Raw genomic sequence first — 17,300 nt, 5'->3', positions numbered from 1 at the left:
CCAACCACTAATTGCTTGCTGGTTGCCATCTATAAATCTAAGGTTTGCTTTGATAAGTTGTGAACGATTGAAATTAGGAACCCGACTTGGCCAAGGCCTTGGGTCCTGGTTAGACCGATTTAACCAGCCATGCCAGGCCAGGTTTTTAAACCTGTTTAGATGATTATGAACACATTTTGGAGAGTGAAGTTCAAATCATTGGGTGTAACTAGCCCCACCCCAACGTAAAGGTCTATAAATAAAATAAGGTATCAAAGTTAAAATAAATTATAAAACACTAAGTTGCATTAATATATCTAGAGTTTAACCAACAAATTTTTTGTTTATTTTGATATATTTTATTTTAAAAAATTACAAAAATATATACTTTTCAATAAATTGATATGATATGATCAATTTTGTATTCATTAGCACTATTTTGAAATCCAACTCGACCCGACCACTTTAATCAGTTAGACCGAGACCTGGGGCTTTCTCCAAGCTAGGTTAACCTGACCGCCAGCGAATGAGAGACTAGCAAGTGCCAGGATTAAAGAGGTTTTGTAGAGTGGTGGCCAATTGTTCAAGGGGTGGTGTTGGATTGAATTTTGGATGCCGAAATCAGCTAGAATTTGACTGAAAAAATTAATCCAATCACGTCGGTATATGCGAGTCACGGTTGACAAACGAGAGGCTATCAAGTGTTGGGGTTATTGAGTTTTATAGAGTGGAGGTTGGTGGTTCAGGTGGTGGTGTTGGATTGGATTGGATTTTGGACATCGAAATCAGTCGAAATTTCGTAAGAAAAATCAACTCAATCGTGACAGTAGACACGAATCACGACCGATAAATGGGGGGCTACCAAGTGGTAGTGTTAGAGGGGTTTTACAGATGGAGGTCGGTGGTTTAAGTGGTTGTTTCGTATTGAATTTTGGACGTCGAAATTTGGCCAGAGAAATCAACCAAATCGTAACAATATATGCGAATCAGACCGATGAGCGAGGGGCTACCAAGTGCTAGGGTTAGAGGGATTTTGTAGAATGGAGGTCGATGGTTCAGGTGGTGGTTAAGAAAAGAACAAAAATTTTAAAAAGACAAATGGAATATTTCTTACCCTCTAACATTAAATCTTGAGTTTGTTCATCCATGTAATGATTTTAAAAATGAGTTTATTATAAACAAAAGAGTTTATTTATTTATAATTAACTACTTCTGAAAACAGTTTGTACTAATGAAATGAACTACTAATTTTATGATCCTAATTTAAAAAAGAAATGTTTTAAGGGTGTATTGAGTTTAGAGAATGTTGTATTACTGGAAATGTTATATTAATGGAAAAATATATTATTTTGAAGATTGCTAGGAATTTTTAGGGAAATGTGTTTCGTTGGTTTGAATAAATTGTTAATTATGTTTAGAGCTGGGCATTCGGGACCAGGCCCAAAAACCCAGCTCGAGAACCCGGACCTAGGAGGCCTGGTCCCAAAATAGGACTAGGCCTAAGGAGGAGGGCCCGGGCCCAAAAAAATTTGTATTATTTCAATATAGTCCCTTGTCAAATTACATAAAAACCCATATTAATTTGAAAATAAATATAAATTAAGAGGGCTAAAATGACATTTTATAAAATTTATATTAAAAAAAAATCTTCCAGGTCTAAAAAATTTATAAATTTTACCCCTAAAAAATACTAAAAACCCCCCATAAAATTTTATTTTGCCCCCAAAATATAAAAAAAATTGAGGGGGGAAAAATTAATTATCCAAGCCCCATGGGACTGGTCCTAGGACCGGTCCTGGGTCTATAGGACCAGTCCCTACCAGGCCTAGGGCCTAGTCCGGGTCCTAATTTTTCTCATGGGCCTGGGACCGGTCCCAGGCTCATGAGTGACTGGTCCTATTTGGGACCAGTCCCAAACGGGCCTAGGCCTGGGCCTGCTTGGGACCGGTCCCTGCCCACCTCTAATTATGTTATGTTAATATATTTGGTTGGAGAAATAAACTGGTGGGTTTGTTATATAAATTACTAAATTGTCATTCTTTTTAAATATTAATATAATATTTTTTTTCTTATTATTTTTTGAATGATTTTTTTAACCCCCTACATTCAGATTTAGCTAAAACACCCCAGCAACTAAAAAAGTTTAAAACTTAACAAAAATACCCCAGCCACCTTCTCAAAACTGTTGGTTGTCGGCCACCATTGTCGACTGTCACCGACAGTCACTTGAACGGTGCACGATCGATCATATTTGGCCGTTCGTGCGTCGTTAAGACCATTTCTGGCCATGGATTAGTGATTCATGGCCGGAAACGGGCAGATTTGGCCATGAAAAGGCCACATATGTGGTCGTGAAATGGCCAAATCTGACCATTTTTGACCATGGATCCGACCTTATTGGCACACGGTCGGTCAGCCGTGTGTCATTCTGATGGTGGCTGGTAGTCAGCAATCCTCTTAGGTGGTTGGAGGTGGTTGTGATCTTGGGTAATTTAGTTGAAGTACAAGGGTAATTTTGTCTTAAAATTTTTAAGTATAAGGCTAAAATTGTGCATAAATTTATTGTAAATTGTTTAGATAACAAGGGTATTATCGTCCTAAACTTTTATTAATAAGGGATAAAATTGTAACAAAATTAAGATTACTAAATAATATTAAAATATTTAAGAAAATTGAAGTAATTAGATTATCTCCTATACAACCAATTACTATTGTTTTTGGAAGATTACCGAAATCTTATATTACTTGATAATCAAACATGATAATCAAATAATATAAAGTGACATTACCTTAATAATAGGAGATTATCTCCCACCAAAGACCCTACCAAGTGCCCTAATGACGTATGTTCATATGTCATTAGACATTATAAGACTTTAATATGCCCTTAGTATAAGTCTTTTACAAAGATATTTGTGGTTCTAGACCGACAATACAAAATGAAATTTTATTGCTTCTTAAAAGTTATCGAACTCTCATTGTTTATAAGTAGGATCAAAATAAAGTGTAGCTACTACAAGATCTCCAAACTCTTTCAAAAATGTTCACTTCACTCCCACACACCAATTCCCATAGTCACAATCACAAGCCTCACAAAGCAAACCAGCCGGCTTGGCTGGCCATGAAGCGCCTCCAACAGCAACATGGTCAAGTTGGTCTTCACCATTTTCAGCTTCTGCACCTTGTAGGCAGTGGAAATATCGCTAATGTCTATGTTTGCAAGGTTAAGCAGCAGCCTGCCGTGGAGCTTCAGCTTCCTCATCGATTGTACGCCATGAAGGTGGTGGATAGAGAGGCTTCAAGTGTCATGAACAAGAAACATAGAGTAGAGATGGAGAAGAAGATACTAAGAATGCTTGATCATCCTTTTCTTCCCACACTCTATGCGGAGTTTGACGCTTCTCGTTACTCTTGTTTAGTCATGGAATATTGCCCTGAAGGTGACTTGCTCACCGTTTTGCAGAAACAGCCACGACAAAGATTAAGTGTAGCATCTGCAAAGTAAGTCCTTGTTTCTCTATATATATATTTTGACAAATTCTTTTTGCTTCTAAAGCGGAATATCTTTCAGTACTTTGTTGAAAATCAGTTCTCACTGATTATATCTCGCTTTACAAGTTTGTATCTCATGAACCTTGAAGTGCGGTTTCATGGAAATTTTATGTGAAATCTGAACCACTTAATTCAATAAGCAAAGTGCATGTTTTAAGGTTAAGTTTCAAAGCTAATCTTTAATGCAACAGATTTTATGCAGCCGAGGTCCTCTTAGCACTTGAATATCTTCATGCAATGGGGATAATTTATCGTGATCTTAAACCAGAAAATGTGCTTATTCAAGAAGATGGGCATATCATGCTTTCCGATTTTGACCTCTCTCTCAAATGTGAAGTTTCCCCAAAGATTTTGCAGCTTAATTCTAAAATCCAAACCATGGACAAAACCATGAAGTGCTACTGCTCTTGTTTCTCAGTCTCCAACAAGCACAACAAAAAGAAGAAGAAAAATTCAAGTAGTTGCAAAGCAACACGACAAGCTCATATTCCTTTTCAGAATGATACACAATTCTGGGCTGAACCAGTTAATGCTTGTTCGAGTTCGTTCGTTGGAACTCACGAATACTTGGCGCCGGAGGTGATCTTGGGACTTGGCCATGGAAGTGCAGTAGATTGGTGGACATTTGGGGTGTTTTTGTACGAACTCTTGCATGGAAATACTCCTTTCCAAGGTGAAAACAATGAGAAAACGCTCAAGAACATCCTGGAGAAGCCACTGAGGTTTCCCTGCAGGACTAGTTCAAGTAACCTTAACCAATGTGATCGTCGAGAAATGGAGAAGGCACATGACCTTATAAGAAAGCTTTTGATGAAGAATCCCAAGAAGAGAATGGGCAGTTTGTGGGGTGCTCTTGAAATCAAGAATCATGAGTTCTTTCGAGGTGTAAATTGGGCTTTGATTCGATCAGTTAAGCCTCGAGAGATCCCTGAATTTAAACAAAAGCTAATCAACAAAGATACTACAAAGGTCCCTGATCTTCATGTTGATTGCTTTTAACTTCACCATAAATTGAGTTCAAAGATGAGCTTAGTTTGCTCATATTGGGATAATCAATCCTCAAGAAATTTCGTCTTCAATAAGAGAATGTAAAGGTCACAAATTATGAAGAATTTGGTGTCAGCTTTCATGTAAGCTTGGATTAGAAGTCAATTAGATTTGAAGTTTCTAGCTACAGAATTGAATCAAATCAATGTTCTTATATATATGTGTTAATTTCAATGTTGCTTTAGTACTATGTATAATTACTTGTAAAGATTCTACAATAAAAGTGTACCAAGTGTTTTACACCAACTAGAAGTACATAAATTTCTTGATGAAATCTATGCAAGGGTTTGTATTAAACCGGTATTTTAATGCTGGATTAATGCAAAGATAGTAAGCAAGCGCAAAGAATAAAAAGTTTTTAAAGTGGTTTAGATTCAAGGCGCAAATTCTAAGTCCACTATTATTTTAATACTTTTTTTGTGTGTTTTTCACGTACAAACGAGCTTAGCTCTTAGCATAGATGAGACGGTTTTAAATAGTAGGAAAAAATGGTCCAAAGATCCCCCCATTAAGGTGAGAGATCAGTTTATATACTGTTATATTGGTAAACTTATACATGAAGTAATCTTTACTTAAAGTGACATACAACCTAATTGATAACACAACCTTAAGACTTATAAATAAAATAATCCTTAATAAATTTACAAATAAAGCAACCCTCTCATAGAGTGACACGCGACCTGGATTACAGTACGGCCTTGGGCCACATGACGTGAATCCGTATTGTATAGATTTACCACATAACAGCACGATAAAGGGATTGTTGTCAAACAATAGAAGGCGTATTTGTGTAGCATATGTATGAAATAAAAGTAGAATTAATGAAAATATCAGCAGAATTAATGAAAATATCGGGAAAATGTGACTACCTAACACAGTTATACTGTAAACTTTCTCTCAACATAATTTTGTGATTAAATATTATAGCAAGAGGTTGGTGGTTACATTTAAGATGTCGATGGCTAGGCATACAAAAAAAAGTAAAAGCGAAAAGAAAATTTAATTAAAAGAAACAAAACTCATTTCGATATCACATTGAAAACGAGCTCTCTCGGCCTCTGCAAATGGGTTAGAGACAGATAATATGTACAAAAAGATGCGCAAGAGAGCGATGGCAAACTAGCAAATGGTACAAAAAGGTGCGTTGTGGCAGCATGGGAATGCTAACACATGCAGTGAAGGCTAAGTGTTCGATGTTTTGCCACATCGAATGATATAATAAATTATTAGTGATGGATTTATAGGTAAGGTGGCGGCAAACATTCCTTGTCAACACTTTAAATTTCGCAACAACAAATTCATATAAACCGTACCAAGCTATTCACGCTTCACAGTGACCAAGAATGGACCTTTTTTATGTTGAGTATGGCAATAAAAGAGCATTTGGTCTAGAGTATGTTATATTAAAGAAAAGTTAGATTACCTTGAAGATTATTGAGAATTTTTAAAAAAATATGTTTGGTTAGTTGAAATAAATTAGTGGGTATGTTATATTAATATATTTGGTTGGGAGAAATAAATTGGTGAGTATATTATATAAATTACTAAATTACCCTCATTTTTAAATATTAATATAATATTATTTTTATTATTAAATTTTGAATTTTTTTTTTAACCCCCAATATTTTAGATTTAACTAAAACACCTCAGCTTATATAAAATTTTAATTTGTAACAAAATCACCCCTACCCACCCCAAGCCATTGTCGACTGTCGAAAGTTGCTGGAAATCATCGGAAGTCGTCGATATGGCTGTTTTTGGCCATCAATATGGCTGAAAACAGCCATATCGACAACTTGCAAGTCCCAGCAACTCCCAACAACTTCCGACAACAACTGGCGGTGGTTGGCTAGCTACTGCTGGTGGTGGCTAAGGGCGATGGTGGTCTGGAATTTTTTTTAAATATAAGGGCATTATTGTTATTAAAAAAAAAAACTTAATTAAATAAGGGTAAAATTGTAATGGCAGATTAATGTAAATTGTTTTTAAAACAATGGCATTATTGTCCAAAAATTTTATTAATAAGGGGTAAAATTGTAATAAAAATAAGATTACTAAGTAATCTTAAAATACCTAAGAAAATGGAAGTAATCAGATTAACTCCTAAATTACGTACCAATAGTAACTATTATTGGGTTTGGAAGATTATCGAAATCTTATATTATTTGATAACCAAACGTGGTAATCAAGTAATATAAGTTAGGATGTGAATAATTTCAATTTTTTTTTTTTTATATATTAATATGAACGTATATATAGTCTTCACAAAAATTATTTTCTAGTGTTACCCTTGGTTATCACAAAGATTTTGCACCAATCATTCTACAAACCAAGATATGCATTACATATAAATAATAATCACCTATATCAATTAATTTAATAATTATCAATCATATTTATTATAAAGATAAATAAGAAAAAAAAAATTCATAGATCACATAAGCATACGGATCAATAGTATAATTTGATATAATACATTGTTCTAAATTTTTCTATAAACGCTAATATAAGAAGGAAAAATAATGCATTAATTATGATAATAGTTGACGAAAAATGTAATTGGTATAAACTTAATTGAACCATAAAGCACATCTTAATTGCATAGAATCAAATCAAAAGTGTAGAAACCCTAAATTTTGATTATGAACCCTAATTTGATATTGTAACTTTAATTATGCAATATATAAACAGTAAATTACATATTCATATCAATCAATTGCATACTCTTACATTCACATCAACAAATCAATTCATTCTATATCTTAATTGTCCATAAACATAAATACAGGAACTTAAACTTAATGATTTTCACAATAATAATGTAAGGATAATTAATACATACCTTTATCCATGAATATTCTTGAACTTGTCTTGACTTTCACTTGAATCTCCTTGAAATGATGTTTCTCTTCCTTAATTCCTTCAATGAGGATAGTGATTCTCGATGGAATAGAAAATTGTAAACTATGGTGTATATAGAATAGAATAGAGAGAGGACTAGTTTCTAATCACAAAATTTAATTGCAATACACCTTCCATCAAGGTGTCTCCCTCAAAAGATCATATTACCCTTGACACTTTATTATTATTAAACCAATACCCCTATTATATAACATATAAGAATATATAAATATATTCTAACAATTGAATCATATATAAAGGAGGATCATATGATTATGATTATGTATATAGATGAAGTTATTAATTTTGTACACTTTCGATTAGTTCAAAATATAGATTAAAAAAAAAAATGCAACTTTAGCTTGACAAAATATGGATAAGAATGAATGAGCCAACCGTTTGAACAATTAATAGGCTCATTAAAGTTTGGGTAGTAGCTCTATTGAAGTTTTCTTAGAAAATCTCCAGATGGCTCTTTATATGACTCAAACTCTTTTATTATAAAGAGTCTATCTATAAAAATAAAAGTTCAACAGACTTTTTATCTTTAAAATATAAATTAAAAAGTGAGTTGGCTCTCCACATTTAGAGAGTCAAATTTCACTCTCTATCCTAATTTTAATTAATAAACTACAAGTTTCTATGCATTTTATTTATTAATTCTCTCTCCCATTAAGTCTCTTTCTTAAAAATAAAGAGCATCTTCATTAAATTTAAAGAGTCTATTGGATTTGAATAAAAATTGTGTTATTTATATTTAAAAATTAATGAAGATGTTCTTTATTTATATGAAATATGTTTTTCAAAATAAAAAGCACCATTGGAGATGCTCTTAGAGAGTAGAGCTATTTGTGTTCCAGTAAATGAAGTAAAGAAGCCCATCTTTTAACATTTTTTTTTTAAATGCAAACTTATTTAAAAATAAAACTACCTAAAATACCAAATTTGAATCTACATCCCATTTGTTTTTTTTTTTTTTTTCCAAAAATTCTAAGTTGAAAAAAAAAAAAGAAGCGAAAATAATTAATATCAAACAGCAAATAAACAATAATAAATAAACAATAAGAAGACTAAAAACTAGTATCGTAATGACAATGGGGTGAGTGCGATGACTTCAAACGAGCTAGAGTGAGGATCAAAGAGAGAATGTGCTTTCAAAGTTTTTATTTTGCGTTAATACACTCTATCCATTGCTTTATGTTTCAATGGTCAAGCCTAGGGCTGCAACCGAACCGAGTTGTTCGCGAACAATTCCGGCTCGACTTGGCTAAAGTTCATGTTTGGCTCGACATGTCTCGAGCTGAACTCAAGCTCGAACAGTTCGAGTAATGTTCGAGCCGAGTGCAGAACCTGTTAGTACTCGACTCAAAAGCTCACGAGCCACAGGAAATTTGCGAGCTCTAACAAGCTTTCGAGCTTTCAGGCTCGCAAGCTTGCTTAGGCTCGAGTATATATAAATTATATGTATTAATTGCCCCTCTAATATTTTTTCAAGAACTTTGATACTTATTTAAAAAATTTACCCTCATCTTAAATATTATTGAAAAATACCATTGATTTGATTGAAATTTCCATTATATATATAGAAAGAATTTGGAATTTCTTGAAATAAATCTAAAACTAAAAGGATGTATTTTAATTACTTAATTAACGTCTGTTATGAAATAGAAGACTTGAAATATAATAGTACCCATACCTAAATAGTTTAAAGTCCTAGGAATTAATTTAATATTAAGAGCAAACGACATGTTTCCACCCAAAGATTAGCGAAATGACATGTCGTTAATTTAAAGTCCTAGGAATTAATAGTTTAAAGTCCTAGGAATTAATTTCTACCCCTGATTTTATTTATTCTAGATTCCCTCCCTTAAAGTAATACCGTTAGTGATTGTGGAGTTTTGACACAGATGCAGAGGGTGCTACTACTAAACTGCCCTCCCATCTTCTTCTTCTTCATCTCTCTCTTCTCATCTCCAAGCACCCAATCGTTGTCGCCATGGCGCCACCCAGCCACCATTGGTTGTGGCTTTTTTACAAATAGATGGTAAGCGCCGGTGGGTGAGTAGGTTGGGGTTGGAAAACACGACTAACTTGCGGCGAAAGAGGGAGGTCACGGGCAACAAATGGCGAGTAAGGGGTTCAAAGGAGATTGAGGTTTAGAAGGGGCGAGGTTGGAGGTTCAAATGGTGGCGATAAGGGGAATTTCAGGTGTTCGAAACGATCGAAAAATTGGCCAAGAAATAGTCAGTTTGTGCAAGAGTGCAGAGGCTGTCAACCAGTGATTTGAGGGTGCACAGGGGTGGAAAAGAGAGGGGTTTTGGTGAGGCTGATGTGAGGATTCAGATGGAAGTGTTTAAGGGCTTTGGTGGTGTTGGAATCTGGCCAAATCAGGCTAGAAACAACAATCGAATGGGTGAAGATGGATCAAAGGAACACGGTGCAAATCCGGCTAGAAAAAGCACAAAAAACCTTCGAATGAGTTGAGTCTTGTCAATTTTGCTGGTCTGAATCAACAAGGAGCCTACTGAACAACCAATGGCGATGCCGGTAGTGTAATGGGTTGGCAATTAAGGGGTTTTGGAATGACTATTTTATCCTTTAACCGTTACATTAAACAATTTTTGTTAATTTAAGGGTGAGAATCCCCGAAAAAATGAAACCAGGGGTGAAAACTTGTCAATTCGCTAATCTTTAGGTGGGAACATGTCGTTCACTCTAACATTAATAATGAATTCAAGTAGTTAGTAAATATTATTATTAAATGTTTTGCAATATGCAAATTAGGGCATTCAACCATAACAATTATCGTAAACTTGGAGGTTAAGAAAACGAAGAAGAAATTAATTGAAGCAAAGAAATAAAGTGAAAGTTTCTTTTGTGACCAAAATACACATGCAGAAGCAGAGACGAAATGATACAAAGGAGAAGTAAGAGATTGGTATGGAAAAATAAAGGGTAGAATAATATGGAGTTGGTCGTGGTCATGCATGGGATGGGAGTGATTTCCGAGGAGAATCGAATCAGCCCACTTTCCTTTAATTTGCTCTTCTCTCTTTACAGTTTGCCTCTCTCCCTTTACCATTCTCCAAGAGAATGGAGGCCAGATCTTAATATTTATCTTCTTTCATTTATGCCTTATTTATTTATTTATTATATGTAATTAATAAAGAGATAGACAGAGAAAAAGGGAGGGACAGAGAATTAAAGAGAGAGAATTGAAATGGCAGCCGCAGAAAAGGTAAAAAAAAAAGAAAAGATTGGTCAAAATGAAACCTCGAAGACTTGTTATTCCATCATCACCCTTCAACTCTCTTTATTGAAACTCACCATTTGTCTTTCCTTTCCTTCTTCTTCTCCATTTTTTTTCTTCATAATTTTGAAGTTCAACAAAATCCCATAATTTATTTCATCTCAAAGCTGCCGCTGCCTCTGCCTCTGCCCATTACATTTTCTTTTTTAAAATTTATGTGGTTTCTATATTGAGAAAAAGGCATTTGGTCATTTCTGTGTTATTGCAAAGCAAAAATATATGTAGCATTCAATCTTATTATTCCATTGAAGATCATGAAGTGCGATGGAATAAAGCCAGGAATATTCAAACTTGTAAAGCAGCAACAATTTAACCAATATATTGACTGAAATATTATGTTGATTCTCAAAGTAATTGAAAGAGACTTGACCAAAATAATTGAGTTTAGATGTGGCCCTGCTTAGACTTTCATATTTAGAATATTCATTACATGGGTTATTCCTCATGCTCCATTAAAATGAAGACACCTAGGTTTCTTCTTCCTTGTTCATTAATTCTTCATTGAAACAATTCTGCTGTTGCTTTTTTTTTTTTAATTAATTTTGTTAGTGGGGTTGGAATCGACCATATTGTTGATCAAGGTGGGGTCATAATTTTCCATGGTCAAAGGGCCTTTATAAGTTCATGCTTCAATTGATAATCGATAGATTGATTTATGGATTATGGCTGTTGTGCTTATAGGTTAGCAATATCTCCTGTTTGCTTTATGTGGGATCCTTAATTGTTGGGCTGCTGCTTAGATTTTCATGGGTTAGATTCTTTGCTAAATATATATTCCACAGAGGGAAGACATTAACAAAAAATAATAATAATAATAATAATAAAATAAGAAAAAAAATTAAAGAAATAGAAAATGGAAGCCATAGAGAATTGCTTGGAGAAATTAAAAGGAACATCTTAATTTACAAGATTTTCGGTGTGCATTTGATTCACAGCTGGAATAAACTTTAGAATCTTAGGATGTAATTCAGGATTTTGCGATCTAATTAATGTTAAATTATGTTAAGAAGTGTTCCTAGATCAAAAGGGCATTAATGAAGATCTTTATAAGACGAAAATTTGAGCACATATAATATAATTGAACTACCACTGGGTGATCTAATGGTAAAAGGGCAAAAGATGTTCTATGAGTTCTTAAGTTCAAGTTCTCCCTGGCACTAATAAGGGTGATCACTAGAACTCTTATCTAGTTGACTCTTCCAGAGTCTCAAAAAATTAGTTAAGGTACACATAAACTGATCCAGACACTCCCGGTGAACAAAAATATAACAGTTGCATGAAAAGCGGATGGTTTCCCTTAATATAAGCTATAACGGCCACTTTAATTAAGAGGATTCTTAATATTATATCATATAAAAAATTATAAGCAACTTGGTATTAGAATTATATTAGAGATCTATTTTTTGAGACATTTCAGTATTCAAACATGCACTCTTAATTCATTCTAAGAAGAAAGAATTTTATTTTGATTGCAAATCAAGTAAGTGGGTGTGTATGCAGAAAGTGTTACTTCTTGTGATTTACATGATTATTAAATCAAAATTTATTTATTTATCCATGAGAAAGTTTATATAAGCATGCATTAATTTGTGGGTTATAATTAAAAACAGTAAAGGAAGGTGGTATAGGTTCGTAATTTCAAAAATTTCGGTCTCTCTCTGTGTCTCTGGAATCGTAGTGGAATTTTCCTTTATCTCTTTTTCATTCTCCTTTAGATTTTTTCGATTCCATTTATCAAGGTTGCCAGGTGAAGAACACGAAAAAGTTTTTACACGGCCCTCCATTTATTCCCTTTTTCTTTCCCCTCTCCATGTATTTAACCCCTCCTCTCTTCCTTCATTTTCTTCAGCTTCATCCAAACCAATCAGTCTCGATCCCTTCTTCTTCTTCTTCTTCTTCACCTCCCCATTCATCTTTCAACTCAGAGATCGCCTCCATTTTTTTCAGGTTTGTTTTTTCAATTACATCTTTCACTTCTCTAATCTTCATGCATTTTAGTTCCAATGTTTTATTGCTTAATTGTTTGTGCATTTTGTTTGCAGAAAAAAAAACGATGAGCAGACCAGGAGATTGGAACTGTAGGTCATGCCAGCACTTGAACTTTCAGAGGCGTGACTCGTGCCAACGTTGCGGGGACTCTAGGTCCGGTGACTTTGGCGGTTTCGGCGGGAGAGTTGGATCGTCATTCGGGTTCAGTACCGGGTCCGACGTCCGGCCAGGCGACTGGTACTGCTCTGCCGGGAACTGTGGGGCGCATAACTTTGCCAGCCGCTCTAGCTGCTTCAAATGTGGCGCTTTCAAGGATGACATTGGTGGTGGCGGCGGCTTTGATAGTGACATTCCACGCTCCAGAGGTTCAGGATTTGGTGGCAATCGATCTGGATGGAAATCAGGAGATTGGATTTGCACCAGGTGAAATTTATGTTGCATTAAAAAAATATATATATGTTATAAAACCTAGATATTCCTGAGAACCAAAATAACTTTTTTTCTTGGGTTTTGGCTAGATACGATACTTTAAAAAGGCTGTAATCAACCATATTAATATAATAATTTTGGTCTATAATCCTCCTCCTTTGACTGCTTTTGCAAGTGAGCTACATTCTTTAATTCAAGAATCTCCCAATCTCAAAGGATATCCAGGCTTACTGCGATTTTAATACAACGTCGGAAAAAAAAAAAAAAAAAAAAAAAATCTTGTACGGTGCATGAAGCGAATTATATATGTATTTTGCAGGTCTGGATGCAACGAACACAACTTTGCGAGCAGAATGGAGTGTTTTAGATGCAATGCTCCGAGGGACCTTGGAAGCAGAATCTCATACTAGACTTAATACTTCATTTCTGGGTACGTAATTTAATTTGTTTTCAATTTCATTAACTTAATTATACATAACCACCACGGGGTGATTCGATGGTAAAAGAGTAAAGGGGTCCAACATATGTTCCAGAATTCAAGTACTCCCAGGGACTAAGGTAACGGTGGCCATTGACGGGATTTGTCTGTCCGTTTTCAAGGTCCTGTGGGATTAATTGAATTACGTGTAAGCTTCGCTATAAAAATAAAAATAAAAAATAAAAAAACTTAATTATATATTTAGATTTTTTTTCAAATATACCTTTTATTATTGATAAATACTAAACTGGGTTCATTTAATATATATTTGCAGGTATTGCAGGCAAGGAAGAGAGAAAGAAGATCAAGTCGTAAAATATATGCATTTTCTTGATATTAAATATTTGTTTTGGGTGCTAGGTAGGGTTTTCTCGAGGTGAGAAATATGGTTTAAAATTAACCAATGTTCATCACTTTGGGGAATACCCAATTTAGGATATTTTGTTAGGTTTTTGAATTCCCATAAAAATTATTATTATAGCAATGAATGTAGCCATTTGTGGTGCTTTAGTTTCAATTTATTCATCCATTTGTCTTTTTGTTTTTCAAGAGATTATTGTATGTTGCATGGCTTTCTTAAAAGAAGATATGATTCTCTGAATTCTCATCATCGTCTTCATTAGTAGAAGAAACTAATGATTTTGCATGAACTTCATCAAGAAAATAAAAACTCTCTCTCTCTCTCTCTCTGGATCAGTCTAAATCTGGAATTGAAATAATATTTTAAAGTTTATTAAACAATTTAAAAGTTGATATTCAAAGGGTCCACATACAGCTGAGCTTTATGTTCTTCCAATGCAAAAAGAATAAAATTAGGTCAAGATTCAAAGAATAATTAACTGAGTATTATATTGTATATACTTTCAAAAAAATTAAAGCCTGCAGTGAGATAATAATAATGCTTCAGTTTTTCACTTTTGCATGCAGACGTACGCCCCATTAATGTATTTCTTTCAAGAAAATCAAAATTAACGTGTTATATATATAACATAATTTTTGTAAAAAAAAAATATCTTCAAATTTATAAAAGCAAACCACCTAGAGCTAGCTCTCCCCCCTTAGGCCAGTAGCAACACATTTTAGTCACTGTAGTTAGTTATATTTAAGGGATATTGTGTTCGAGTTCATAAGAGAAATTGGTCCATTAGACTTATAAGTATTCTGTGGCCCTGAGAATTATGCACGCTCTAGTGTAAACTTAGATACCACATATTCAAAAAAAAAAAAAAAATCACTTAGAGAGCTAGTTTTCAAAACCTATACTTAAAGTTAACAAATTATAATTGATTTTTCAGAATGCAAAGTATTGTAACAAATATAAAGGCATGTTTGATATAAAATTCAAATACAATTTTTTTTTTTAAACAATGGATGCAAATTTGTTTATGAAAATACGCTTGATAAGAATAAGTCCAAATGTTTTTTAAAATAGTTTTTGGATAAAATCTTAAAAATTAATGTAAAATCAGAAATCATTTTCTTAGTTTTTTTTTTTTAATTTTTAATCCGCATTTGAATATTATATCAATGTTAAAAATACAGTAGAACCTTTATATAGTGATACTCTATATAGGAATAATCTTCATATAGTCATAAAAATTATGGTCCCAACTTGGATCAGTTATAAATAAGAATGAACTCCACATTATAATAAGTTATAATTTTTCTAGGCCTCGTCTTAAGTAACTTGTCTCCACATAATAATAATTATCTATATATTGTAAAAAATATATCAGCCACCGATGAGTTGTCTGTTTGGATGGTAAGAGGCGCATTGGAGATTTTCGGTCTATGCTAGACATCTTGGGTTCAATTCCACATATGGGCACCCCATCTTACCTAGGGGGTTGTTGATGGTAGGGTCCTACGGTTATCCCCAAATATTGGGTTCAATAACCCGTCTGGGGGTTATGCGACTTGCAAGGGGGTTGTACGGCTTGCAAATGGACCTGGATACCTCGGTTAATATATATACACACCTTGGATTTGACATATTCTATTAATTAATTAATAAAATTAGTTTGTTTCCACCATTATGACTATAGAGAAGTTTTACTGTATTAAATATATAATTTAGAAATTTAAATTATATTTTAATTTTTTTAAATTATTTTCGAATTACAAGTCAAACAGACCCTAAAGAAAAGCATAGAGATAAGGACACAAATAAAATCACATTGGATTCCATTCATTGACCTCTTGTGTTATAAATTGGATTTAAAAGCAGCTGATCTCCATTTTAGTATGTCTCCTCCAGCACTACATATATAGCTATGGCTTTAAGCAAGATTCTTGTCTAACTTTTAAAATAGCTTTACTTCTGCTGACCTTAATTTTAATCAAGTCCCACATTCTAAATATATGTCAATTGGGGCCAAGATGTTCAATACTTGCATGCTGCAGTTAGGTATGATTCATATATGGATATATATTCATAGTGCAGGCTACTTTTGATTAAAGTATGTTATCCTTTGAAAGACCTTACTTTATGAATATGGTGTGATTATTATGTATAGGTTTAATGAAAATATTTATTTCTTTAGTGTTACACTCTCAAATTTCAAACTAATAACCTCTTCCCTTGTGGTCAGTGGCGGATCCATAAATTTTTTTTAGGGTGGGCTAAAATAAAAACTAATTACATATTGATATTTTTGTCCATTAATATTTTTGTTAGGGTGAGCCAAAATCAAAAGATTATATATATTAATATTTTTTTTTTAAAAATTTGAGAGTGGGTCATGGCCCACCCAAAAGTGGGCTGGATCCGCCCTGCTTGTGGTTGATAACAAACCCTTTAACCACAAGGGTTAGCTATACTTATGAGGTCTTGTATTCGAGTTGCAGGAGAGGTACCTACAAGATTTGTGCAATTACCTTGGTCCATTAGACTTGTAGGGTGTTCCGTGGCCCTAAGGATTAGGTTAGTCCATTGGACTTAAAGGGTATTCTATGACCCTGAAGATTAGGCAAGCTCCAATGTTGGCCTAGATACTTCAGGTACCTCAAAAAAGAAAATCAAATCATACGATATCGTATAGGTGTTTCTCAGCTAGTTTAATTAGGCTAAATAAGGGTACATATATGAAATTAAGATGGCAATCCAGAGAACATAAAAACCCAACTGAAAAAAAAAAAAACAACAACAACAACAAATTTTGGAACCAGGAATTAGGATTACTTATTTATAACTATAATATTTATCATCTAAAAAATGAAACTTTTATAATATTTAGGCATTGCCACGCCTTTGTGATCGGTTATGCATTCAATTTGTGTATTGTGCTATAACCTAATGTTAGATTAGGGGAAAGTATAATATTTCTAAATTGAAATGAGAATGCAAATGACAAAGATATCGTTTGTAACCAATAGGTCCAATAACGAGCCTTATCTCTTAGGGTGTGTTTGGTTAGGGCTTTGGAAATATAACTCCCGTAATATATCTTTAATTCCGAACATTCTCTTGTTTTGTTATCAAGTAATAAAATATTTCGGTAATCTTTTAATACCAATAGTGAATAATGTGGGTTAAATAGGGGGTAATCATATTACCTCCTCAAATGATGATATTTAAAGATTATCGGGGTAATCTTAATTTTATACCCATTTTAC

The 17,300-nt window shown here is 33.7% G+C and overlaps 2 protein-coding genes across 2 annotated transcripts; both read left to right on the top strand.

Annotated features, from left to right (window-relative positions):
- Positions 1–3,017: 3,017 nt before the first annotated feature.
- Positions 3,018–4,801, top strand: LOC116121704 (protein kinase PINOID 2-like). Its single transcript, XM_031407644.1, has 2 exons — positions 3,018–3,480; positions 3,723–4,801. Exons 1-2 carry the CDS (start codon positions 3,020–3,022, stop codon positions 4,528–4,530), a joined length of 1,269 nt encoding a protein of 422 aa, XP_031263504.1. The 5' UTR covers positions 3,018–3,019; the 3' UTR covers positions 4,531–4,801.
- Positions 4,802–12,674: 7,873 nt separating this feature from the next.
- On the top strand, positions 12,675–14,285 carry LOC116121695 (TATA-binding protein-associated factor 2N). The gene is made up of 4 exons (XM_031407631.1): positions 12,675–12,736; positions 12,832–13,201; positions 13,527–13,637; positions 13,960–14,285. The coding sequence occupies exons 2-3, from the start codon at positions 12,843–12,845 to the stop codon at positions 13,615–13,617; spliced, it is 450 nt and encodes a 149-aa protein (XP_031263491.1). The 5' UTR covers positions 12,675–12,736; positions 12,832–12,842; the 3' UTR covers positions 13,618–13,637; positions 13,960–14,285.
- The last annotated feature ends 3,015 nt before the right edge of the window (positions 14,286–17,300 follow it).

Source organism: Pistacia vera, unplaced genomic scaffold (genome assembly GCF_008641045.1).
Source record: "Pistacia vera cultivar Batoury unplaced genomic scaffold, PisVer_v2 Contig127, whole genome shotgun sequence".
In the NCBI taxonomy this organism is placed as follows: domain Eukaryota; kingdom Viridiplantae; phylum Streptophyta; class Magnoliopsida; order Sapindales; family Anacardiaceae; genus Pistacia; species Pistacia vera.
The sequence above is the reverse complement of the archived record's forward strand: the minus strand, read 5'-3'. Positions and strand labels throughout refer to the sequence as shown.

Excerpts from the sequence above, each read along its gene's own strand:
- LOC116121704 (XM_031407644.1), top strand. The coding sequence starts at position 3,020 with ATGTTCACTTCACTCCCACACACCAATTCCCATAGTCACAATCACAAG. Across the intron at positions 3,481-3,722 it reads TTAAGTGTAGCATCTGCAAA|ATTTTATGCAGCCGAGGTCC; the intron begins GTAAGTCCTTGT and ends TTAATGCAACAG.
- LOC116121695 (XM_031407631.1), top strand. The coding sequence starts at position 12,843 with ATGAGCAGACCAGGAGATTGGAACTGTAGGTCATGCCAGCACTTGAAC. Across the intron at positions 13,202-13,526 it reads GGAGATTGGATTTGCACCAG|GTCTGGATGCAACGAACACA; the intron begins GTGAAATTTATG and ends TGTATTTTGCAG.